At 41.7% G+C, this 27,517-nt stretch overlaps 1 protein-coding gene across 1 annotated transcript in view; it reads left to right on the top strand.

Annotated features, from left to right (window-relative positions):
• SMARCA1 (SNF2 related chromatin remodeling ATPase 1) overlaps positions 1 to 27,517 on the top strand; it is an 84,129-nt gene that overhangs the window by 42,748 nt on the left and 13,864 nt on the right. Inside the window, exons 17-22 of the mRNA XM_075940968.2 lie at positions 3,607 to 3,717; positions 3,872 to 3,985; positions 6,753 to 6,875; positions 12,101 to 12,233; positions 16,503 to 16,621; positions 16,989 to 17,201. Of these exons, the coding sequence (XP_075797083.1) occupies positions 3,607 to 3,717; positions 3,872 to 3,985; positions 6,753 to 6,875; positions 12,101 to 12,233; positions 16,503 to 16,621; positions 16,989 to 17,201 (813 nt within the window). The remainder of the gene's footprint in view (positions 1 to 3,606; positions 3,718 to 3,871; positions 3,986 to 6,752; positions 6,876 to 12,100; positions 12,234 to 16,502; positions 16,622 to 16,988; positions 17,202 to 27,517) is intronic.

Here is a 27,517-nt window from a genome sequence, read left to right as displayed (position 1 = left end):
TGCCTTCTTGTAGAGCTCCACTTTGTGGAGCTTTGTAGACGTGCCAGGATCTATCCATGTAGATGTCATTGCAGGTGCAGAGCCTAAAACAGTAATGAGTATGTCAGATCTCTTTGAACTGTGTTCACTTGTTTGAAAATATGGTGGAAAAATACAACTTGCTAATACAAAGTTCTGTTGTGCTCTCTGCCCCACCTCCATACCCCTGTGAGATCTTTTGGTATGTTTGTTGAAAATGCGTTCATCAGAATTTGTCTCTTAGTAAGATAACCTGTAGTAGCATTGTGAAGGATAAGAGGTGTGCTGTCCTTGTTAAAATCCTGAGGCCTGTGTTCCTTGTTCAAAATGGTCCCACCAGCGCTGCCACCATATCAAGGCTGTTCCTCACTCTGGCACTTCAAGTGCAGAAGTTGGGGGCCCTGAAGAGACCTTAAAAATATATTGCCTCTACAGACTTCTGCTTACAAGCTCCCCAAGGTCACTGATTAGGTTAGTTAAACAGAGGAAGTTAGTTAAACAGAAATTAAAAGGTATAATGTTAAAAGCAAGATCCCTGCAAGCTGCGTAGAGACTTTTGAAAGACACCATAATAGAGGTCCAACTTAAATATATACCCCAGATTAAAAAACACAGTAAGAGAACCAAAAAAGTGCCACCTTGACTTAACAATCAAGTAAAAGAAGGCATTGTTTAAAAAGTGGAAGTTAAATTCTAGTGAGGAAAATAGAAAGGAGCATAAACTTTGTCAAATTAAGTGTAAAATATAATAAGGAAAGGAAAAAAGAGTTTGAAGAAAAGCTAGCCAAAAACTCAAAAAGTAATAGCAAAATGTTTTTAAGTACATCAGAAGCAGGAAGCCTGCTAAACAAGTAGTGGATCAAGATGCTTACGGAGCACTCAAAGACGATAAGGTCATTACGGAGAAACTAAATGAATTCTTTGCTTCAGTCTTCACGGCTGAGGATATTAGGGAGCTTCCCAAACCTGAGCCATTCTTTTTAGGTGACAAATCTGAGGAATAGTCCCAGATTGAGGTGTCATTAGAGGAGGTTTTGGAACAAATCGATAAACTTAACAGTAACAAGTCACCAGATGACATTCACCCAAGGGTTCGAAAGAACTTAAATGTGAAATTGCAGAACTATTAACTGTGGTTTATAACCTATGCTTCTGTACCTAATGACTTGGTGATAGCTAATGTGATGCCAATATTTAAAAAAGGGCTTTAGAGGTGATACTGGCAATTACAGACTGGTAAGTCTAACATCTTTACTTGGGCAAAGTAGTTGAAACCATAGTTAAGAATGGAATTGTCAGATACATAGATGAACATAATTTGTTGGGTAAAAGTCAGTATGGCTTCTGTAAAGGGAAATCATGCCGTACTAATCTACTAGACTTCTTTGAGGGGGGTCAACAAGCATGAGGACATGGGGGTCCAATAGATATCGTGTGCTTGGATTTCCAGAAAGCCTTTGACAAAGTCCCTCACCAAAGGCTCTTAAGTAAAGTTAGTTGTCATGGATAAGAGGGAAGGTCCTCTCATGGATTAATAACTAGTTAAAAGACAGGAAACAAAGGGTAGGAATAAATGGTTAGTTTTCAGAATGGAGAGAGGTAACTAGTGGTGCCCCCTCAAAGACTGGTACTGGGACCAATCATATTTAACCTATTTATAAATGATCTGGAGAAAGGGTTAAACAGTGAGGTGGCAAAATTTGCAGCTGATACTAAACTACTCAAGATAGATAAGACCAAAGCAGACTATGAAGAACTTCAAAAGGATCTCACAAAATTAGGTGATTGGGCAACAAAATGGCAAATGAATTTTAATGTTGATAAATGCAAAGTAATGCATATTAGAAAAAATAATCCCAAGTATACATACAAAATGATGGAGACTGATTTAACTATGACCACTCAAGAGAGAGATCTTGGAGTCGTTGTGGCTAGTTCTCTGAAAACATTGGCTCCAATGTGCAATGGCAGTCAAAAAAGCAAACAGAATGTTAGGAATCATTAAAAAGGGGATAGAAAATAAGACAGAGAATATTGTATTGCCTTTATATAAATCCATGGTACGCCCACATCTTGAATACTATGTACAGATGTGGTCACCTCATCTCAATAAAGATATATTGGTATTGGAAAAGGTTCAGAAAAGGTCAACAAAAATGATAAAGGGTTTGGAATGGGTCCCCTATGAAGAGAGATTAAAAAGATTTGGACTTTTCAGTTTAGAAAAGAGGAGAGTAAGGCGTGATATGATAGAGATCTGTAAAATCATGACAGGTATGGAGAAAATGAATAAGGAAAAGTTATTTACTTGTTCCCATAACATAAGAACCAGGGTCACCAAGTAAAATTAATAGGCAGCAGGTTTTAAAACAAACAAACAAAGGATTTTTTTTCTTCATTTAGTACACAATCAACCTGTGGAACTCCTTGCCAGAGGATGTTGTGAAAACTAGGACTTTAACAGAGTTAAAAAAAAGATCTAGATAAATTCATGGAGATTAGGTCCATCAATACTTAGTAGCCAAAATGGGTAGGAATGGTGTTCTTAGCCTCTGTTTGTCAGAGGCAGGAAATGGATGAAAGGAGGGGGATCACTTGGTGATTACTTGTTCTGTTCACTCCCTTTGGTCTGACCCAGTATGGCTGTTCTTATGTTATGTTCTTATTCCCTGACCTTGGGAGGTAGCTGCCACCACTGTGAGTGTGAGTGTAAGAGAGAGAAAAGGGAGAGAGAGAGAGAGAGAGAAAGCAGAAGAAGCAGCAGAAGGAGAAGCAAAAGAAGAAGCCCTTTCTTCTTGAACCCAGGAAGAAATCACTTAGGATCTCCTTCCATAAGGGTTCCCCAAGCTCTTCTACCATAAGAGAGCTTGAAAAAAGAAATGGTAATCTCTGATAGCTGACCTCTCAGTCTTAGGCATGCATACACAGACCACCTATTACCTTCCAAGACACAAGAATCAAATCATAACCTTCAAAAGGGTGATTTTATTAACAAAACAAAAATATATACTTGGTAAAGCACACTAGGTTGCTAGGGGTTATAAAGCAACTGAGGAAAGAACAAATTAAAATACAGAATTTCATACCTAGGATTCATCTTAAAGTAACAGTGTATGGGGGAAAGGGAGACATGGACTTAGTACAGAGAAGTTTAACCAAATACAAGAACTTGATTGTGTCTAAAGAGACATGTCTAAAGAGACATTTCCTATCTACTCACATATCTGTGCTTCAGGGTCCATTTTCATGTTCAGTATTCTTTGTAGGCATGCCTGGTTCAATTATTTTTGTTCCCCCAGCTCCTGACTTAAACTCACACAAAGGGGGAAAAAACAAGCAGTGTTCCTTTCAATTTAAATCTCAACATCTTCTACCATTGGTTCTCCTGGCTCCTTGTCAACATCTCCAAGCTACCTGAGTTTAACCTGTTAGTCACCGAATACAGAGATGCCCAGAAAAAAAGGACATTACTCTTTCTATCCATCACAAGCATCTTAAATAGTCAACCCAAACTGACAACAATAATCACCTTTTTAATGATTTTTAGGAAGATGGAGTTATTTAAACTGTTTTTTTGTTTGTGTGTAGCTGAGTATGATGGAATGGATAGAGCCTCCGAAAAGAGAGCGCAAAGCTAACTATGCAGTGGATGCATATTTTAGAGAAGCATTGCGTGTCAGTGAACCGAAAGTTCCAAAGGTAACATAATATATATTAGATTTTTAATCTATACAATTTGTAGTAAAATCCACATATGTGTTTTACAGTATAAAATGTCACTTCTGTCTGAACAATGGTAACTGAAAGTAATAGAAAATTGTGTAACTGTATTAATGAATGTGTATTTTTAAAGGCTCCACGACCCCCCAAACAGCCGAATATTCAGGATTTCCAGTTTTTTCCACCACGATTGTTTGAGCTTCTGGAAAAAGAAATTCTTTATTATCGTAAGACTATAGGTTATAAGGTAATAATGTCCTTTCTTTTATTTCAAATGAATGAAATGTATTAGCATCAGTGTATCCAGATTTGTTGTAATAATGAGAATTGCTAAATTCTTAAGACAAATGAAAGTACTAAAGTCATTTTAATAGGTAATTTAGAGGCTTTCTAGCTGTCCTATATTTGTGCAGAATTATTATGTTTTTCCATAGAAACATGAAATAATATGAGGTTTTTTGTGCACACATAGCTTTTCCCTTTACTGAGAACCACACCGAGGCTACAACTAGACTGCAAGCTTCTTTCAGAAGAAGCTTTTCCAGAGGAGATCTTCCTTTTTTCTTTGTTTTGTTTTTTTGAAAGATAACGACCAATCACCACATCTGTAACATTGTATCTCCCCTGAGTATATGACTTAGAAAAGGAAGTACAATGGGGAGTCTCCTCTAAAGTTAAATATAATTAAAAACACATTATAGGGGGTCTTGCACAAGAAACCCCTGTTGTCTGTCCACACACGCCTTTTTGCACAAGAGCTCTTGCGCAAAAAGGCTAATTCCTTGTAGAAAGAGGAATAACTCTTGCGCAAAAAGCCCTGTTTTTTGACGATCTACTGTACTTGTGCAAAATTGCACTTGTAATGTGGATGCTCAGCGAGCTTTTGTGCCAAAACAGATGTTTTTGTGCAAAAACTCTTCAGTGTAGATGTAGACCTTGTGTGAGAGGGTCGAACAATAACATTTTTTAAAAACACTTGGCTCTTAAGCCACAATGGGGGTGAGGTGGGCAGGGGAGTAATGTCTAAATTCTTCTATTCACACTGGAAAGAAAATAGTTAAGTGTCATTGTCTGCTTTAGTTCCTAATCACTTGAGAATGTACTTTTATCATTTTCATGGGATCTAACAGCACTTATCATAGATAGGAATTGCTTTACTCTTAAGGAACTTAATTAACTTAGATCCTTTGATTACTTACCAGTGAGGTTTAACATTACTCTTCAGTGAAACAAGAGCCCATCAGCCAAGAAAAAGCAAATGTCGATGAATGACTTATAGTTGGTAATATACACCTTGCCTGAAGGGACAATATTTTCAACCTCAACATTTCTGTAAACTATAAATGCAGCTGGGGGAAAAAAATGGTTCCAGTAGCTATGTACTGTAGTATGTTTCAATTTTTTTTCTACCAGTATGTCAAGGTATCAGAAACATTTCTTTTTGTAACTAATGCTCAGTGGTGAGGATGGCATCAATCCTATCAAGCTTAACTTTCTAGAGTAAACTAGCAGATTTGTCGGCTGTTGCTCAACTCTGTAACTAAATTAAGTTATTTTTTAAAATACAGGAAAATGTACATGCTTTATTTAAATGACTGTATTTTTCAAAAATAGTGTTATTTTTATTTTTTTTTAAAAGCAACGCTTTTTTTGTGGCAGTATTGACTAGTACCTCCAGTCAGCGCTTACCTGGAAAGAATGGAGCGTACCGGCACCTCTGTAATGCAAATGGCTGACAATCGACTGGGCTTCGTATGTCTTAAAAGGGCAATGCTGGCTCCTTTTTTTTTCTTACAACTTTTCCCTTGAAGTACTGGCATTTTTTTTTAACTTTTACAAAAAAGCACTAAAAAAAGGGATTGTTAACATTTTTCCATTTAATTATTTTTAGTAATTTTTTTAAAATGGGAATGACATCAAGGGTATTTTCTTCATCCCTATAAACTCTTCTTATTCGCTATGTTTTAACAACAAAACAAACTAACAAAAAAAAAGGGCTATTGTCAATTTGGTTTCTAATAACATTTTCTTCTAGTTTTCAAATCTTAAGCATAGATTTATCTGTGCCAAAATAGAGCACTACTCCAAATTTCTCCATTTTATCTCTTTTTTTCTTGTTGTAAGGTTTATTGAAAAGCAATCCTATTCCAAGTTCATCCTATTTTTCTGTCTCATCTTGGTTCAGTCCAGGAGTAAAAATAACTTAATTTTATTACAGGTACTGTTGCATTGCCATCCCGCCCCCATGGAACTCCTCTGGGCAGTAGGTTGGGGTGGGGGTGGTTGTGATATAACAGTACCTTTAAGAAATTTAAATATGGGGTGGAGTGCAGGTGAGGGGGGCTCAAGACGGGCTTGGGATGTGAGGGGCTCAAGTCAGAGGGCTGTGTGTGTGTGGGGGTGCAGAAATCAGTGTTGGGGGATGAGGGAGGGGCTCAGGGCTGGGGATGTGGGGTTGGTGCCAGAGTCAGGGTTTGGGGAGAAAGGAGGAGTTCAGGCCAGGGGCCGGAGATATGGGGGATGCTGTAGTCGGCAGTGGGGCTGGGAGTTTTGGGGGTGTTGGATTCAGGGCAGGTTGGTGTATGTGGGTGGGTGGAGTGCAGGGGGGTTGAAGCTGCTTGCTGTTACCCTTCCTGTCCTTGTCAGGGAGTGTGAACAAAGTGCACAGCATGTCTGACCCTGGTCCTCCCCAGCCAGAGTGAGAGGAATGCAGCAAACTGTTCACTTTCCTCTCCCTCCCTGACAGTGAGGAAGGGGAACAGAAAGCAAGCAGTTCCATTCCAGGCACGTCACCTTTATCCTGGCACAACCAAAACCTTACAGTACTTTAAATGTTGACAAGAGGAAGCTGTATACCGAAATTGGTGGTCCTAGCTCTTACTGTTTAGGAGGAGTTCTTGAACGGATAAACAGATGGACAACTCTCTAATATCTAGTAGATTGTAAAGTGAGATTGATATGAGTATGCATAGCTGTTCTTTTCTTCTTGTTTATCCTTTTATTGCTGATTTTAGGTCCCTAGGAACCCTGACCTTCCAAATGCAGCTCAGGTACAAAAAGAGGAACAAAAGAAGATTGATGAGTCTGCACCTCATACTCCAGAAGAAACTGAAGAAAAAGAAAAGCTGCTTACGCAAGTAAAAAAATAAAAGCTGAAGTATTTAATGCATAGCGTTTCATCAAAAGATGACTATTAAAAATATGCATGCCAGACTGCAATGTTTATAAAAATGGCAGTTTACATTTTTCATTCAGTATTGTATACAGTAAAACAAAACTGTTAAAATGTGATGGAATTAACCTCCCTGCCTACACAAAATGGTTATGTGTAATGAAAAATATCCCTCCAGTCTAAATGCAGCAATCTTTTAAACTAAAGACATTTAAATAATGATTTACTCTATCCATCTTGTTGGTTGTATTTAACTAAAAATCATCAGGTGGGAAAGAGGGAAAGGAGACTAAAGACTTAAGTAAGGAAACCAAAACCACAGAATATGGAAGGGGAGAGAGGACAAGAGAAACAGGGTAAAGAGTGAGGAGAGAGAACTGATCATCAGATTGAGCAATGTAAGGATTTTTTAATATGTTTTGTATTTCTTTTAACGAAGTAATATACTTCCAAAGTCTATGTAATGTATATCTGTAATTTAAATTTGGATTTCTGGTGGTATAAATAAAATCAGAATCCTTTGGTATTGTACCTTTACCATACATGAGTTTTTGTGCTCCTATCTGGGGCCAAATTTTACCCTTTATGCCTCTTTAGTCCTTATTGAAGCAAACATGTCATTAAAGAGTATTTTACTTTTGCTTGATTCAATACCAGGAAAGTGCTTCAGGAATTTGATGCACAGGTTTCTTGTTTTTTTACTCTGTTTACTTAATCTTTGTGTTAGGTCAGTGTTTCTCAGAGTGGTCTACATATCCACTCTGAGAAAGCTGCTACCGGGCCGCTCCGGTTTGTTTGCTTACTGGCTCCGCAGCCACGGAACCTTGCGTCTCCTGTTGGCTGTGGTTCACAGTTTGCAGCCAAGGGGAGCGGTGAGGCTCTGTGGCTGTGGAGCAGTAAGTAAACAAACCAGAGCGGCCCGGTAGCAGCTTTCTCAGAGTGGGTCCGTGGACCACTTTGAGAAACACTGCATTAGGTGTACATATGCAGTAGTGATGCCATGAGTTAATAGCTGAGTTGCAGCACAATAGCAGTTTCTTTAAAGACTTTCTACATGGCACTAAGTATCATTGAATTTGTATATGACATCTCTTAGAATCACGGAGATGGCTGTGTTTTGGAAAAGGTGGCCCTTGGTTCTTCCCAAAGATTTCTTGATGTAGTCATAGATTTTAGTATGGAAGGGACCATTCTGGCAATCTGGTTGAATTCCTACATAATACAAGCTATAGGACTTCCATGAATTAATTACTGTTTAAAGTCCAGTAGTGGTTGTGGTTGAATTAGAGCATATCTTCTAGTAAAAAATCCAGTCTTGACTTATAACATTTTGAGTGATGGAAAATCCACCACTATCCTTGGAAGTTGTAGTAGTGGTTTAAAAAAAAGCACTTTATTTTTAGACTGCATATGTCTAGCTTCAATTTGGGGCCATTTAATCTTGTTACACCTTTCGTCTGCTCGATTGAAAAGCTATTGATCAAATTTCTGTTTTTCCCATTCTTAATATATTTATTACAACCTTGAATGTGTGTGGAGGGGCTGTATTTGAGTGAGGCGCTTTAGCTGTCATCTTCCATGGTTATCCCATTCTGTAATTTAATTTGCCTATATTATATATTAAATCAAGGCTATTCTACTTGCTTGATTCACATAAATCTTCTTGATGAAATCAGTGGAACTGTTTGTGTGAGTAAAGGAAGCTAGATTTGACCCATAGAGAATATTTTATGTTACCCACTTACGGGTTTTTTGTTTGTTTGTTTGCAAAACATGTTTTTCTTCATTACATTTAAGATAGGACGTGTAACATTATTTTTAAAATATATAATAATTTATATATTATATACAATTAGTTGAATCATGCTGTTATACAGCTGAATTAGTTGAATCATGTTGTTATACAGATACCGGTTGTATATACCATCTCTGAAAATACTGCATTCTTTCCTCACAATCCCACAAACCATAGGGTCTATTTTCACCAAATTTTTGGGGTCCTCAGGTCTCAATGGATTCTTCTTATCCAATAATTGCCATTCTCTTGAATATCTGCAAGTGATGCCCCAGTTTACATAGTGGATGCATTCCCAGTCTTGTGGATTTTTCACTATGTTTCAACCCTACCCACTCTTGCTAAAGATGATTTTTAAAAATCATCTCACAGGAAAGGCAAATGTCTTAACATGGCCTGATGAAACATGGCCTAAATTAAATCTTATTCATCTTGACCAAATGAGATCAATACCCTGATACCTGAACACTGGTCCTGATGATCTGGTGTATTAATAATTGATTATTTAGGAGTAGAGTATGTCTGAAAGATTATAGTTTTATACTCTAGAAAACCTAGTCTTAATGGCTTTGTATATGAGGGAGATTCCCAAACCTGAGCCATCCTCTTTAGGTGACAAATGTGAGGAACTGTCCTAGATTGAGGTGTCAATAGAGAAGGTTTTGGAACAAAATTATAAATAGTAATAAGTCACCAAGATCAGATGTATTCACCCAAGAGTTCTGAAGAAACTCAAATGTGAAATTTCAGAACGAATAACTGTAGACTGTAACCTATCATTTAAATCAGTTTCTGTAACAAATGACTGGAAGATAGCTAATGTAATTCCAATTTTTAAAAAGACTCCAAGGGTGATCCTGGCAATTAAAGGCTAGTAGGCCTGACTTCAGTATTGGGTAATTGGTTAACATATGCAGATAGCCACTCAAAATAGTAAAGAACATAGACATGTCAATGAACATAATTTGTTGGGGAAGAGTCAACATGGTTTTTGTAAAGAAAAACTGTGCCTCACCAATTATTAAAATATGTTGAGGGAGTCAGCAGGCATGTGGATAAGTATACTTAGAGACTTTAAGAAAGCCTTTGGCATGGTCCCTCTGCAAAGTCTCTAAAGCAAATTAAGCTGCCATGAGCTAAGAGTGAAGGTCCTCTTTTGGATTGGCAACTGGTTAAAAGATAGGAAACAAACGGTAAGAATAATCAGTTTTTAAAATGGAGAGGTGTAAATAGTGGTGTCCTTCAGGTATCTGTTCTGAGGCCAATCCTATTCAACATATTCATAAATGATCTGGAAAAAGGAGTAAGCAGTGTGGTGGCAACATTTGCAGTGACTACCGAAGATAATTAAATCCCAGGCAGACTGCAAAGAGCTACAAAAGGAGCTCTCAAAACTGGGTGAATGGGCAGCAAAATGGCAAATAAAGTTTAATGTTGAGAAATCCAAAGTAATGCACAATGGAAAACATAATCACAACTATACATTTAAAATGACAGGGTCTAAATTAGCTGTTAACTCTCAAGAGATCTTGGAGTCATTAAGGATGGTTCTCTGAAAACATCCACTCCAGTGTGCAGCAGCAGTCAAAAAAGTGAACAGAATGTTGTCAATCATTAAGAAAGATAGATAATAAAACAAAAATATCATATTGCCTCTAATAAATCCATGGTATGCCCACATCTTGACTAATGAGTGCAGATGTGGTCAGCCCATCTCGAAAAAGATGCATTGGAATTGGAAATGTCTCAGAAAAGCGCAACAAAATGATTGGAGTTATGGAACAGCTTGTGTTTGAGGGGAGAGTAATAAGACTGGGACTTTTCAGCTTGTAAAAGAGACAGTTAAGGTGGGGACATATTAGAGGTTTATTAAATTATGACTGGTGTGGAGAAAGTAGACAAATAAGTGTGCTATTTACTCCTCATAACACAAGAACTAGGGGTCACCAAATGAAATTAATAGCCAATTTGTTTAAAACAAATAAAAGGAAGAATTTCTTCACACAACACACAGTGGAACTCTGTGCTAGAGGATGTTGTGATGGCCAAGATTTAACAGGATTAAAAAAAGAACTAGATAAATTAATGATTATTAGCCAGGATGGGCAGCCTCTGTTTGTTAGAAGCTGGTAATGAGCATCATGGAGTGGATCACTTGCTGATTACCTGTTCATTCCCTGTGGGGCACTTGATACTGGCCACTTTCACAAAACAGACCTTTAGTCTGACCCATTATTGCCATTCTTATGCTCTTATGATGAGAAATGGGCATATTGTACCAAAGGTACTGCAGTCTAATGGACAGAGAATCAATGCTGCTTTATTTGTCTGGACTGTGTAGATGGTCTCAGGATACTAGAGCGATAAAGTAGGAGAGGAAATACCTTTTATTATTTATCTTTTACCTTTTTTAGAAAAGATTTGCATAGCCACAGGTTTTGGGGTTTTCTTTGGTTTTTCTACTCACAACTTCAGGTTCAGTAGTATAAAAATGTATGCCTTTGCTGATGTAGCCATCAGTACTAGCATCAGCATTTAAAAAAGAATTCTGTATTGTGATTATAGGACTGTTTTATACAGATTCCAAAGTTGTGGACTGAGCCTGTTCATTTGGAGAATCCACAATTTTTTCTTATTTGTGAATGGTATTTCTCTGATTAAATAAGTGCAGTGCAATACAGACCACCCATCAGGCTTGTCGGGAGATTTTTTGCTTACTCTTTTTGTTGTCCTTGTCCCAAAACCAATGTATCATCTTGAATGATGATCTTGTGCACTGTATCTCATCTAGCTGTTTCGTAGTTTTGTTTCCATTCCTACATTGCATAACTGACTTGCTGTTTGACAGTGTTATAGAGTTTCCATTTGATTGCATCTTGTCAGGACACAGAAGATCTTTTCTTAGTATACTTCTGCTTCCATCCAGGTGTGCCTAATTCATGGTTTTTAAGTATTCTAAGTAATTGCTACTGTGTTTGGTGTTTAGGTGGTCAGGTGATTTTCAAAGGCACCAGAAGTGGTGCTCCCCAAACTTCTGTCATTTTATGTCTTGTTTGTGCCTACTGAAGTGTGAGCTAAATGAAAATCCATTAGGATGTGGATTGAGCTTTTTTTTCTTTGGAGAAATACCATTTACAGGTAAGAAAAAAATTGTTCTTACTGATGCAGTGAGGGGTTATGCATAAAAATAACTCACCAGAGATTTTTATGACTGAGTAATAAACCCTGGATAATAGTTTATGGAAATCCTGAAAGACCATTAACCACTGTAATTATTATGTGACACAGTACTGAAGCATTAACAATTGGAGTAAATGGTACATTCCAAGACAAAAGTTCTAGCAACATTTTTCCACCTGTACTCCATAATAACGTCTTTATTTCTCTGCTCTCAGGGTTTTACAAACTGGAACAAAAGAGACTTTAATCAGTTTATTAAAGCTAATGAGAAATATGGCCGTGATGATATAGATAATATTGCCCGTGAGGTGGAAGGAAAATCACCAGAGGAAGTCATAGAGTATTCAGGTTTGCTAACTTCAAATATATCTTTTAACATTACAAGCATATTTTGTCATATGATTTTTGAAATTACAAAGTGGGGAGTTTGGAAGAATGTGAAGTGTTAAAAGAATATTTCCTTTTAGAAAACGTGAAGTACGGGTGTGAATTATGCTGTGAAATCACCTTTATTTATTCTTATTCTGCACTAACTGATTCAGTGTCGTCGTACAAGGGCTGACTTGTTTGGGTTTTTTTTTTGGTGTGGGTCTTCAGTTTTCTTGGCAGTGATTACAGAGCTGACATCGCCTACTATGGGTATATGGCTATAGATAGACAGCCAAATAGAGCTCTGAGGTAAATAAAGGCTGTTCTGTTGAACTAAATTAAATTGCGCCCATTTACTTCAAAGTTGAATTTGGCCCATATTGAGAATGCTTTCAACACTGGTGTAAGCAAAGTAGGTGCATATGTCAGAACTGAATGAAACAAATAAAAAAGAACAGATTATTTAATTTATACTGTTAGTATAGTATTCTGATATAGCAGACTGAGCCCTTTAAGGAAAAAAATGCAGGTCAACAGCTCTGAACATTTTCCTCAAAATGACAGTACTGCATAAATTGATGTATGAAATCAGGCCCTCTGCTTGTGGCAAAGAACACAAAAATTTTTTCCTTTTATTTCCTTGAGCATTCCTCCGTTCACCTCTCCTAACATCTTATGCTTTAGTGTTCTTCCTGTACTCAAAGAAGGCTGGACTAAAGTCTCTCCAGAGCTTTTTTTTAAGTAGTTATTGGATTGGTGGATGTCACAAAGAAGACTCCAAGAATGAGTTAATGTGCTCCAGACCCTGCTGACCTAAGAAAGAGGACAAGTGAAAGACCAAAAATTGGTTCCTTCACATGGCAGTATGTTACACTGCCACTAGACTACCAATCTTCGCTATTATTGATATAAAATGTACCAGGAATGTAAAATCCCATTTACAATGTTAAGCAGTTAAACTGTATGATAACCAGTTAACTAGCCCGCCGTGTCATACGAAGTGGTCCCCTGAAGTGGTCCCATGCTGCTCTGGCCAGGCTGGGCTAAGCCCACCGCACAATGGACAGGGGGCTACTTCAGCTATGGCATGCCGGACAGAACTCACTGTGCTGTAGTCAAGGGGCTACTTTGCTTGTGCTGGGCAGAGTCCATTGCATCGTGGGTGAAGGGCTGCTACGGCCAGGCTGAGTGCTGGTTAACTGGTTATCCCGGTAAACATGCTAGTAAGGTGAATGCAGTCTCACATGACCGTCTTATCAGTAAACTGGGGAAATACAACCTAGATAGACCTACAGCAAGGTGGGTGCTAGTGTTCCCCTCTAAGATTTTCCATCTGTGAGCAGAGTGAGTTTTGTCTTATGCACTAATATTGAGATCATGTGCGTTTGTTTGGATGTGTGCCACCGTTGCACCCATTACTTACTAACAAATATCTGTATCTATATATAAAATGTTATGGAAGAAAGAATACTAAAATGGCTCTTTCCCAGTCACAAAGGATAAAAAGAGCTGTTAAATCAGAACTTTAACCCATGCATCCTTATTATTATGGTTGATCCTAAGTGCTAATGTACTGTATTTGTCCCGCAATCTGCTTGTTGACCAACCCTGCAATTCGGCATTTATGCTGCAGATGTGATTTAATCCTGGCATCAAAAATTTCTTTAGTCTGAAAAAAAAAATCCCTTATTCAAGCTAGAAAGAAACCAAAACAAAGCAGGAAATTTTTCAGTTTCAAAAAAGTTTGCCAAAACCCCCCTCTTCCCACTAGACACTTTGGGGAAAAGCTGCAGCCTACAGCCCTTGGCATGATGACCTATCTCAGCTCCATGGGGCTGCTGCAGCAACATTATCTAAACTCCCACCTTCTTCCCTTAGGATAGGTCCTGAGCACATTTCTCCTCCTTGCAAAGCAGTGCCCAAACCCTCCTGATCAAAATGCTGGAACATCAGCAGCAGCCTCTGCTGTCTCTTTGTGTTCCCCTCCCGCCCCATTTTCTTTAGGGGATCAGCTCATCTTTTTCCATTTAAGGTCTGCAGCCTGCACCTCTCTCCAATCTTTTCCTGCTCTCTGTGGTGGGCTTGGGCTCCTCCATTACTCCTTGTCTGCCTGGCTGCTGGGAAGAAGCCTCCCCACAGAAGAGACACAGACCAAGCACAAGCAGGCAGCAGCAGCAGGCCCTGCTGCAATGTAACTTTCTCTGCTATTCCTCTGCCTGTACCTCCATCCCTTTCTCTCCCCATCCCCTGAGGAATCTTTGGGGGTGGAGCTTGAGTGGGGCTCCCTTACTGATGCTTCTCTGGAGAGTTTGACACTCACTCGCCTGTGCCCTCCATGCAGCTGCTGCACCTGTAGTGGGGGCCCTGCACAGTGAGACGGGCGCAGTGGCAGGGGAAGGCAGCCGCATGCCCTGCCTATTGGAAGCCCATTGCGTGGCCGCCTCCCTGCACCCACAGGCACAGCCCCCTGCCAGCTGCATGGGGCCATGCGAGCCTCCCAGCCCTGTTTGCCCCATGCTGCCGCCAGGCTACTCCCTCGGGGGCAGGGAGAGAAGTTCCCCACAAGCCTCTGGCACAGCTGGTCAGTGCCTGCCTCTCACAGCCTACCGGCTGCCCTGAGCCAGGCACTGCTGTCTGGCTGGTGCCTTCCCAGTCCTGGGAGAGCTGCCTGCTCTGCTGCAGCTGGCGGAACGCCTCACCCAGACTTGGAGCTGGCTAGTGGGTACCTGCCCAACACACGTAGCACCGTCTCTGGGCCCAGCCAGGGCTGCCACTGCCACCCGACTTGCAGTTCCAGCTCTGGCCTCAGCCTGGGCTGCTGACACGCAGCTCCGGCTCTGGACCGCCTCTGCTGTCCAACATGCGGCTCTGGCCCTGGCCAGGGTTGCTGGAGCAGCTGCCGCCTGCCATGCGGCTCACATCTCCAGACTTGGGGAAGGTTTTAAGCATGGGCCACGGCCGCGTGGTACCTGCCCTGCTGCTCCTGAGAGGGGGCAGACGCCTTCTACCCCTCCCTGGAGCCCCGCCATGGAGCAGCTAAGCAGCCACTGTGCAGCTCTGCCTAGGAGGTGGGCGGGAGGCAAATTTTTGGTGAGCACCTGCTCAGGCATGCACCTTAGAGGGGATAGTGGTATGTGCATAACTGGCTGGATAACCTTTCTCAGGGAGGTTATTAACGGTTCACAAACATGCTGGAAGGGCATAACAAGTGGGGTTCTGCAAGGTTCTGTTTTGGGACCGGTTCTGTTCAATATCTTCATTAATTATTTAGATATTAGCATAGAGAGTACACTTATTAAGTTTGCAGATGATACCAAGCTGTGAGGGGTTCCAAGTGCTTTGGAGGATAGGGTCATAACTCAAAATGATCTGGACAATCTGCGTAAATAGGATGAAGTTTAATAAGGACAAATGCAAAGTAGTCCTGGGCACGACATTTCAAGAAAGAGGTGGAGAAATTAGAGAAGATCCAGAGAAGAGCAACAAAAATTATTAAAGGTCTAGAAGACATGACCTGTGAAGGAAGACTAAAAGAACTGGGCTTGTTTAATTTAGAAAAGAGAAGACTGAGAGGGGGCATGATAGCAGTTTTCAAGTATCTAAAAGGGTGTTACAAGGAGGAGGGAGAAAAATTGTTCTCCTTGGCCTCTGATGATAGGGCAAGAAGCAATGGGCTTAAATTGCAGCAAGGTAGGTTTAGGTTGGACATTAGGAAAAACTTCCCAACTGTGAGGATGATTCAACACTGGAATAAATTGCCTAGAGAGGTTGTGGAATCTCTGTCGCTGGAGATATTTAAGAGCAGGTTGGTTATACATTTATCAGGGATGATCAAGATGGTCCTGCCATGATGGCAGAGGGCTGGACTGGTGATACCTTGAGGTCTTTTCCAGTTCTAGCATTCTATGATTCTAGGAATAAGTACTGGGTAACAGTTAACCGTAATATGTACTCTGTTAAATAGACAGGGTTGTGCAAGATTTTATCCACACAGACCTTATTAAAGTACATAAACTAAACTCCGTGCAATGAGTTATTTGAGGCTCACCTCTGAAGATAGTGATAAACACTAATGCATCTTTTTTTTTCTAGATAGCCTAGTTAAATAGTGTTTGGTAAATGTTCAAATATCATGGAACAGAAACTCTGTATTATTTAATATTAGACTGTTTCACTACGGAACTCTTTATCCAAACAAAGTCGTAACAAAAAGATTATTTTGCAGATTGAATGTTTTTGTTCTTTTAGCTGTTTTTTGGGAACGTTGCAATGAACTGCAGGACATTGAGAGGATTATGGCTCAGATTGAACGAGGAGAGGCAAGAATCCAACGAAGGATCAGTATCAAGAAAGCTCTGGATGCCAAAGTAACAGTTGCAATTTTTGTTCTTTTAATCAATCTTGCTATTAATTTTCTAGTACTATCTTTTGCTTGCCATTAAAGTTGAATAAAGTGTCGTTTAGTTCTCTATAGAAAGAAAACATTTGGGTAGCATTGGTGTTTTCCACACCGAAGTTGGCTAGATTTCAGTAGAGGAGGGGGGTGATCACTGTGTATAGTTTAAATAGTTTATAAACATTTATAAAGCTTTTGGGGGGGGGGAAAGCAGAATAAAAATATGGTTTATGACAACAAAAACATTTCACTTATACTTCTGGTAACAATGAAATGGTAAAGTCTTAATTTAGTGTTGTACATCCACCAATAATGTCTTATTTTTGTTTTGCATTCAGATTGCAAGGTATAAAGCCCCTTTTCATCAGCTGCGTATTCAGTATGGAACAAACAAAGGCAAAAACTACACAGAAGAAGAAGATAGATTCTTGATATGCATGTTACACAAGATGGGCTTTGACAAAGAAAATGTCTATGAAGAACTAAGGCAGTGTGTACGCAATGCTCCCCAGTTCAGATTTGATTGGTTTATCAAATCTAGAACTGCTATGGTAAGTACAAACATCAATTACATATGGCTTAGACTTTGTAGATAATGTTTCATGTTTCTTTAAGTGAACTATGTGGAATTTGGATCGGTACCAGAACACTGAATTGTGGGAAACAGGTATGAGAGTGGTCATTTTGGTCAATGTTCTCACCACTAGTTCCTAGCATAAGATACGGTGCCCTTTTTCTCAGCACAGCTAAACAATGCTTTTCAATTAAATTGAAACAAACAGATTACAAAATCTGGCAAGCCTGAGTCTCATGTCAGCCAAAGAGATTAATGCAAAGATAAACATGCCCTTACAAATCTGTTGTATGTTCATTCCACACTAAAAATAAATAATCCAAACAATGTATCTGTAAGTAGTCTTACATTGAATCACTTTTCAGAATTAGCTGACAGGCTATCAAAAGCGGAAGAGAATTTGATGTAATATAAAATAGCATTTCATTATTTTTTTACAATACTTTATATCTTGTATTTGTATTTCAGGACTAAAATGAGAAACCAGTTGTATCTTTTATAGTAGGTAAAACTTGAAGAATTCTGTAATGTAATCCTTTAAAAAAAGTTATGACAATGAACCTAGATCATATTACAATAGACTATTTTGTGACTAGTTGGATAATAAATTAGAGATGTAATCCCTAAAAGCCAGTTCTACCAGCACCGTCTCCACAGTGCCACCTGCCTGCCCCCCACCCATGCGCTACTGTGGCTCTTACTACATTTAAAATGCAGAGCCACAGTGAGGGGAGCTCCTGGATTCGGTGCAAGCCAGGACTGAGTTGGGCTTGCTCAATCCTGGCTCACGCTCTATCGGGGACCTACCCCCACTGTGTCTCTACAGTTTAAATGTAGTAGGAGCCAGGCTGTCTGTGCGTCCAGCTTCTACTACATTTAAACTGCAGAGCTGCAGCAGAGATCGCTTCTGGACCAGGCTTAAGCCTGGACTGAGTGCCTTCCCTTATTGACTAATCATGTAGCCCGTAGAAATTGTATCGACTACACCATTAGCCAATTACCCAGCTCTTAACATCCTTATCATAAATCAGACAGACAGTATAAAGTTGACAAAGGTATCAGTTAAATTGATACTCTTCATTTTAGTTGTATTCTCTTTTCAAGCTAGAGAATGCAGCTATTCTACTTGAATTTACTTACTGCTGGGGAAGACTTGCTGAGTACAAATAACAAATATCTGTTCACCTCAGAGTAGAGTACAGGCAGTCCCCGAGTTACGCGGATCCGACTTATGTCGGATCCGCAGTTACAAACAGCGCTTTTCTCGCCTCGGAGGACGGGAGCGGCGGGACACCCAGATGAGCTGCGGTCCCGCCACCCGCGTCCTCCGGGGCGAGAAAAGCTGCTCCCCGTCTCCCTGGTCTGCTGGTCAGACGAGGGAGATGCGGAGCAAAGCCGTGGAGGACGCCCGCAGCGGGACAGCCCAGGCGCGCTGCGGCTGTCTCGCTGCGGGCGTCCTCCGAGGCTTTGCTCCCCGTCTCCCTGGTCAGCTAGTGCCCTCTTCTCCCCCAGCAGACCAGGCTTTTCTGCCCACAACTGGGGTAGAGCAGCTGGGGCGCTGCTGGGTTGGTCCCGCAGCGCTGCTCCTCGGCGCTACTGGACCAACCCGGCAGCACCCTAGTTGCTCTGCCCCAGGCGTCCCCAAGTCAGCCGCTGCTGAAACTGACCAGTGGCTGACTACAGGAAGCCCGAGGCAGAGTTGCTCTGCCACCGGCTTCCTGGAATCAGCCACTGATCAGTTTCAGCAGCAGCTGACTTGGGGACGCCTGGGGTTCTTAAGTTGATTCTGTATGTAAGTCAGAACTGGCATCCAGATTCAGCCGCTGTTGAAACTGATCAGTTTCAGCAGCGGCTGAATCTGGACGCCAGTTCCGACTTACATACAGATTCAACTTAAGAACAAACCTACAGTCCCTATCTTGTACGTAACCCGGGGACTGCCTGTAGTGTAATTGTATGCAACTGTAGTCTTGGTCCTTTAGTCTTCATTTGGGCACAAGTGCCATTGACTTGAGTGAGAGATTGCCTGAGTAAATGTTGCAGGATAAGGCCCAATATATTTTTTAAAAACACATATGATTATTTTAATGAAATATTTTTACAAAGATGAGGTCACAACTTTTAAAATAGATTTTCATCTCATTTTAGTTGTTTTCAAACAGAGCTTGGTAAGCTTGGACATAACAGTTTCTTGGTCATAGTCCATATTGTATTTGCACTAATGTACAGGTTGGACCTCCCTGATTTGGCACCCTTGGGACCTAACTGGTCCCAGATGAGGGATTTTTCTGGACCAAGCCCTCCTGCTGCCAGCCCTACCCCCTGCTCTGCTCCTCCCACCGGGCTTTCTGGCTCCACCTGCATGAGCTGCATGGCGGGTTTTCCAGCTCCCAGTCTCCACCACACACGCACGCACACGGCTCCTGGCCACCCAACCCCTTTAGCATGTTGGACTCTGCTCTTGCTGGACCAGAGAGTTCTGGTTTATAGAGGCGCAACCTGTAATTGTTTGGAGGAAGACAGGGGGGATGTAATCACTGGTATCTGTCTCTCCCATAATGACTCTTGTGTCCCTTTGAATTGAAACTCTCCAAAAGGGGGCAGGGAGCAGAATTGCTTGATAAAAGTGAAAGGAGCACATCACACAGTGTATATTGAAATTCTGCCTGGCCTCCATACCTGTTTTCCAGAGCAGATCATTGACTAGATGCTACAGTATGACCAAATTAAATTAGTATAGTTCTATATGCAAATCTTGATTGTTCCCTTTTTTACATATTCTAGTTATTGCAAGCAAACCTAATGTTCCTTGTTCATGCATCACCATTAGGATTTATTTATAAAATACTCATCCAAGGTTTTGAACATAGCACAGAAAAATTAGAAGTACATTTAAGTAGGAAAAGGACCATAAATGTCCTTTGTTCAAAAATAGACCTCAACTGCTGCTTATAATTACACAGCAAAAGTGGCCTGTTTTGACATACCAACTACCAACATTTCCTATCCCTGTATTTCGCAGCCCCTCAATTTTCTCTCTAGCCCCTTGATTACCTTCCAAATCTGCCCTTATTAACTAATGGGCAATACCATTTTTACAAACTTAAATTTCCTTTTCAGGTAGTGTTGGATTTTAAATCTATAAACATACAGGGTCACATCTATCGTATCTTATTTACTCAGCCAAGTTAATTTTAAGAGCCTGTTAATCTTCTGTGGGTAAATTCATCAGAGGTTAAAGCATGGGTGGACAATAATTTTTGGTGGGGGGCCACTCCAAAATTTTGGAAAGTGGTCAAGGATCACACTTTTCTGTGGAGGAGGTGGGGGTTGGGTACAGAAGGGTGCACAGGGCAAGGAACTGGGGTGCAGGAGACAGGAGGTCTGAGAGGGAATCTGGGTAAAGAAGGGGGTTGTGACCTGGAACAGGGGATTGGGGTGTAGGACCAAGGAGGGTGTGTGGGTGCAGGAGAGTATTCTGGCTTGGGGGAGGGTTATGGGAAGAGGTACAGAGTCTGGGAGGGAGTTGTGTCATGGGGTATAGGGGTGCAGAGGGTTTGGATGGTGACCTAGAGGAGGGAGCTGGAGGGCAGGAGGGGCTGGGGTGCCAGAGGCAGGTTTTGGCTTGGAGGCACTTACCTAAGCGTTCCAGGCCAGCAGCTCTGCAGCACCCGCAAGGCAGGCTGGGCTCCCTGCCTGTTGTAGCTCTAGACTGCTTGAAACTGCAGGTAGTTCCCTTCATGTGGTTTTCAATTCCTAGAGGGAGGAGAAGCTTGCACTGCCCCATCTGCCAGGCCAATCTCTCAGCTCCTATTGGCTGGTTGTTTCTGGCCAACAGGAGCTGAGGATTGGGCTGGGGGTGAGGAGATTACCCGAAACCTCCTTTTCCCTCCAGAGTAGAGAGCCACAGGGAGCAGCCCTGTGCTTAAAACAGCAGCTGCTGTGTGCCTGAGGGTCCTGGCAGGGTAGTCCGCGGGCCAGATCCGGTGGCTTGGAGGGACAGATTCAGCCTGCAAGAGGTATGTTGCCTACCCCTGGGTTAAAGCACGAATTTTATTATATAGTTTATTGTTCTCCCCTGGGGAGAGGAATAAGTGGCCACACAATGGGGGAGAAATGTAGGGAGGGGTCTCTGTCATAAATTGAAGGTCCAAAAACATAGTGTATATTTTGTTTTAGGTCTTCTCTTTCAAATTAGTCTATTAAAATTAGTTTATTACATTGATTATTCAACTATTATAATACTTACAGTAATGCCTGAGTACACAGGAGTTATAACAATATACAGTGAACACAGACACAGTCATCGATAATGTTTGGGCTGCAAGACCCTCTCAAGTTACAAACAATTCATAATATAATACAGCTAAATCTTTTTAGAGCTAATTACTATTTCTAACATTTATTAGTTTACAGCCTCTCTCCGAGTTACGAACGAGTTACGGACCAAACACTTGGCCGTAACTTGATCTGTTCGTAACTTGGACCCCATTGAGTTATATGTGACCGCGCTGTTCGTAAGCGCGGGTTGCGTTCGTAGCTTGGGGATCGCTCCGTGGGAGCTTTGGTCATAAGTGCGAACGGTCGTAACTTGACCGTTCGCAACTCGGGGAGGTGAGTTGAGTTCTTAATCGCTCAAACCTCTCTCAGGGTATGTCTACACTACAAAGTTAATTTGAACTAACAAACGTTAGTTCGAATTAACTTTCATAGGTCCTACACGTGCAAACCACTAGTTCGAATTTAATTCGAACTAGGTAAACCTCATTCTACGAGGACTAACGCCTAGTTCGAATTAAGTAGTTCGAATTAAGGGCTGTGTAGCCACTTAATTCGAACTAGTGGGAGGCTAGCCCTTCCCAGCTTGCCCTGGTGGCCACTCTGGGCACAACCAGGGAAATTCTTCTGCCCCCCTCCCGGCCCCGGAGCCCTTAAAGGGGCACGGTCTGGCTACGGTGCCCGTGCCGGGTGCAAGCCTGCCAGCACCCAGCCAGCAGACCCTGCACCTGGCACGGCACGAGCCAGCCACCCGCTGCCACCCAGCCCTCCCCCTCTTCCCGGGACCAGGCTGGCAGCTCCCAGGAGCCTGCCCGGGGCCGTAAGAGGCGGGCGCCCGCCTGGTCTAGTGCAGAGATCGTGGACCTCATCCAGGTTTGGGGGGAGGCCTCCAACGTCCACGACCTCCGCACTAGGCACAGGAAAGTGGCCGTCTAGGGCAGGATAGCTGCCAGCCTGGCCGCCAAAGGCCACATGCGAACCCAGGAGCAGGTTTGCATGAAAATCAAGGTGATCCAGTGAGACCCCAGACCCTGAGCTTAGAACATAAGAACGGCCATACTGGGTCAGACCAAAGGTCCATCAAGCCCAGTAGCCTGTCTGCCTACAGCGGCCAACACCAGCTATCCCGGAGGGGATGGACCAAAGAGAATGACCAAGCCATTTGTCTCGTGCCATCCATCTCCAGCCATCCACAAACAGAGGTCAGGGACACCGTTCCTACCCCCTGGCTAATAGCACTCCATGGACCCAACCTCCATGACTCTATCTAACTTCTCTTTAAAAACTCTATTATAGTTCTAGCCTTCACAGCCTCCTGTGGCAAGGAGTTCCACAGGTTGACTCTTTGCTTTGTGAAGCAGAAATTTCTGTTATTATTTTGAAGCCTGCTACCCATTCATTTCATTTGGTGTCCTCTAGTCCTTCTATTATGGGAAGGACTTTTCTTTATGCACCCTCTCCACACCACTCATGATTTTATAGACCTCTATCATATCCCCCCTCAGTCTCCTCTTTTCCAAACTGAAAAGTCCCAGTCACTTTAGCCTCTCCTCATATGGGACCTGTTCCAAACCCCTGATCATTTTAGTTGCCTTTTTCGGTACCCTTTCCAAGGCCAAAATATCTTTTCTGGGGTGAGGAGATCACATCTGTACACAGTACTGAAGATGTGGGCGTACCATAGTTTTATACTTCTCCTCCTCCTTCTTCCCCTGGCTTCTCCCTTCCAGCTCCCTTCTTGCAGGTTTCCCCCTCCCCTCTCCCAGCCTCTCTCTTCCCCTCTCCCACTTCCTTTTCCCAGTCTCCCCAGAGGTTAAACCCCCCCTCCGCCCAGTTTTGTTAAACAAAGAGAGTTTCTATTTTTGAACACATGTGCTTTATTTTTTACATCAGGAAGGGGGGCTAGGGAGGGGGTAAGTGGAAGGAGGTGAGGGAGGAATGGGGTACGAGCCCCCAATGGGGAGGACTGGGGTGGCTCTGCAAGCTCCTCAGGATGGAAGCTCTCCTGCAGGGTCTCCTGGATCCTGACAGCCCCCCGATTGACCCACCCGGATGACAGCCTGCGGCAAGTGCAGCCGGGCTGATGGCCAAGTGCTGTGATGTGCCGAGTGTGGGCACTCTGGGCACTCCAAGACAGGACCGCTTTGCTGTCCCTCATCGAGGTAGACAAGCAAGCGGGGAACCCTGAGAACTGTCTGTCCGGGGTGGGGCTCGGGTCGCTTTAAGCACAGCCCTCGGCTAGCCTGAGACAGCAGTTCCACATTCTAAGTCGTAACTTGATGCCCTGCTGGCACTTCTTCCGGCGAGCCTTAACTTCAGACTAGTTTTTAAGTCTAGATGCACTAATTCGAATTAGTGCTGTAGTGTAGACATACCCCCAGATGCATGACAAAATGCGTAGGGAATCATTAGTGATGATTGTAGTTTCTTTGTGCAACAAAAATCCTGATTTTTGTTAAAAGTATCATTTTTATTTTATTTTGCAATTTATAGCCAAACGTGTAGTAAGAAAGGTCGGCAAGACAGTTTAATTCTGAAAAGGACTGTTACACATCTTTCCAAGAAAAACTTCACTGTGTCTTACCAGCCACTAGATGTCTCTTGAATTCCATATAAACAACCTAACTTTCCTCCATCTTCTCTTTCCTGTTCATTTCCTTCTGAATATTTCTCTTCAGAAAACAAATATAAATTCTGTTGCATTTCTTTATTCCAAAAGCAAATGGTCTACCCAGTACAAGTTCACTAACAGAGTTAAAGCTTCTATAAAATGATAGTTTTTCTTATCTGCCCAAAGACTTAAAGTGTTCAGGATTAGTAATTATTATCTTTCTCTTTATTTTATTTGTGTCCATGCATCAGGAATGGAAAATATCATGACCTTCTGAATCAGTGTTATTCTCACAAAGCCGTAATTTGTGCCTGTTCTCTGAATCTCTTTTTCTGCATTTCTCTAGGGGAAGAGCTCTCTGCCTGTCCAAGACCTTTGGACTGACAGACAGCCTGTTTTCTGTGAATAAAGGAGGTAGTCCAGACTTGTCCACATACCCTTTGGCTTGACTATGCCCTTTTGTTCTCATGATAGATTCTCTGTCTTTTGGTGCAAGCAGTGTTTGTCCTTTCTACATTGCAATCTTGATTTTTGTAGCTATGACAAGAGGGAACAAGAAGAAGAATCAAACAATCTTGAGGGAAAGGCTCTACTGCCCCTTGCTCATTTACATTAACTTGACTCCCTGTAAAAAAAAATAAATGAATTGTTGCGTATTAGAACTCTTGAGATTGAAGACAGAATTCACTTTCAGTAGACGCATCCAATATCCCGACAGAAGCTTGTCTGCATGAGACAATCAGATGGCATACATATCCCTGTTTTGGTGTCAGACAACCTTGCCACATTGTACATCAACAGAAAGGATTACTTTTATATGGTTATGCAGCATTGGTGCACTGGAGACACTTCACGGACATTGTCTGTGGGGTGGTCAGGGAAAGTGTATGACACTTGTATTTTTCAGAACACAGGAATGTTCAGAAAGCTTCAAGAAGGGACTTTCTTTCACAACTGACAGATTACCATTGGTAATGTTGAAGTTCCAGTAGTAATACTCAGAGACTCCTTACTCCCTTGGCTCATGGAGCTGTATACCAGACACTTCAACAGCATCAAGTTAAAAATCAGCTACCCATTTACCAGGGGCAGAATGACTGTTAAATATGCTTTTTGGTAGATTGATGGGATGCTGGTGGTGTTTACTCACAAGACTGGATCTCAGTGGGGGAAAAATCCCAGTAGTTGTAGCTGCCTATTATAATAATCCCTGAAACAGAGGAGAAAAGCTGCTGAGGGAGTGGAAATGGAGTGGCTGTCTACTGAATTTGAAAAGCCATACTCAAGGACTGTTAGAAGCACTCAACACAGAACTATACAACTCTGGTAGGCTTTGGAGCACTTTAACAGTAAGCCACAGTTATGTGTTCTCGTAGACTGTACTGTATTTGGCTCTGCTGTTTTTGGGCCTGATAGAAATGTGTGTGGTGCTATATATGAATATAACACTCCCAACGCACCTATTAATTTTGTGGTGTTTGCTGCATACTTACAATTATTGCATCATTTGTCACTGATCCTGTGAATTGTGATACTGTATTTTCAGAAGTCGGTGCTTTCAAAACTACTAGGCTGTTTGCAGCATATGTTGTGAATGAATAAAGATGAATTATTTTTCAAATAATAGAATTTTATTCCATAACATAAACAGTGCAAAGAAATATCTGTGAAGTTTTCAGACTTAACAAATTAATGGATGGAACTAAGAAGGGGTAGAACTCTTATGTTCATTTTATGAACATATACAAAACCCGTGGAAGAATTCTGTGCCAAATGTTTAAAATTTTGTGGACAATATTTTAAAATTCTTCAAAATTCTGTATATTTTGTGTGTCAGAATAACACAACATAATCACTCCAGTTTCAATTATTTTCGTAATTTTATTACAAAATACCCCATCAGTAAGTAGTTCTGTAACAATATAGACAATGAAAAAGATTCAGGAAATATGTTTTGACAAGTAGATTCCTTACTAGGCATATTAACACAGAACTTTAAGTAACAATTAATTTAAATCTCAGTACTTATTTCCTGTACCTCTCAGAAGCAGTGCAAAGGCTTGGGGGAATAAGGTGTAATGGGGAAGCTGAGGGAGAAGGAAGTAAATGCTGGGAAGGCGACTGGATGTGAACTTGGAGGGTTGTTGGTGGGAAAAAGTATGGAACAGGTTTCTGTGTGTGGTGGGGGATTGTTAGGGAGCTACCCCCATGAAGACCCTGGCTGACCCTTAGGCTCTCTGATTTAAGGGTCCCTGTGTCCCTCACTGCCCTGTCCTAATTTGGCTCTGTGTCCCCACGCAGCCACCCTCCTGCCCTGAATTCCATCTGTTCCTGCGCTTCCACTTAGCCACCCACTGCAGTGGCTGAGTAGGCAGCAGTTTCTATCCTCCATTCTGTCCTTGCCATAGAAATGCCTCCACAAGGCCTGTTGGGTGGGCATGAAGCAGTGGAGGCAGACGAGTTCTTTCCCTCTCTCTTGAATAGATGGAGGCAGATGCACACATGGAAGGATACCTTGTGTGCACAGATTGGGTGGGAAGGAACAAGACCCCAGCCTAAGTAATTTGAATCCGAAATAGGGCCTGATGCTACTGACCAATTTACCACTGATTTATAGTTGGGTTGGGAAAATAGTGCTGGATGCTATTTTTAAAGCATCTCTCTCTCCTTCAGCATTTTAGCATGACAGTCTTAGTAGGAACCCACCTTATGGGAGCCAGGGATGCCTATATATAAATTAGACCATCTCTGAGATTTCTGTAAATAACAGGATTTTTGAGCCACAAAGGTGCTGTAACCTCATCCCCAGTTGTGCTGAGGGTCTTGTTATAGTGTTTTATGGATAGTTGTTTTATGGCAGCTCACCTCCCTTACTTGTACACCTGGAAACTCTGGGAGGGATTTATGCTTATTTGAGTATACATGTTTAGAAGCTCCCTCTGGGGCAGCATAGCTCAATATTGAATTTTTACTCAGTTGCACCAATGGCATGGCATAATGTGTAGCCCGAAGACATCATGTAACAAAATGGGTGGTCAGAAGATTTTTCTTCTGATTGCATGAATTCTGCTAGTTTTTTACATATCTTTCTAATCAGATATTTAATTTCCTCCCTTGTAGCCTTTATAGTTGAACAGCTTAAGTAAATGTTGTGTGATGCTCTCAAAATAGAATTAAATAGTAACAATTTTAATATTGGCAATTCAGTAGAATTTCATTCTTTTCATTGCAGTATCAAAAAGGGTGATAGTCCAAATGAAGTGATTCCTCCTTGGATTATGAACATAGGTCTGACGTATGCCATGTCAGTGCAGTTCTTAGCAGGAGCTTGATTCAGTGTCTGACGCTGAGGTTGTACCATCTTTTAAAGTCAGGTTGGGCACACAAATGCGATATGCAATTCC

This window comes from Pelodiscus sinensis, chromosome 13 (genome assembly GCF_052426305.1).
Source record: "Pelodiscus sinensis isolate ZL-2025 chromosome 13, ASM5242630v1, whole genome shotgun sequence".
NCBI classification, from domain to species: domain Eukaryota; kingdom Metazoa; phylum Chordata; order Testudines; family Trionychidae; genus Pelodiscus; species Pelodiscus sinensis.
This window is presented reverse-complemented; position numbering and strand designations above follow the sequence as displayed.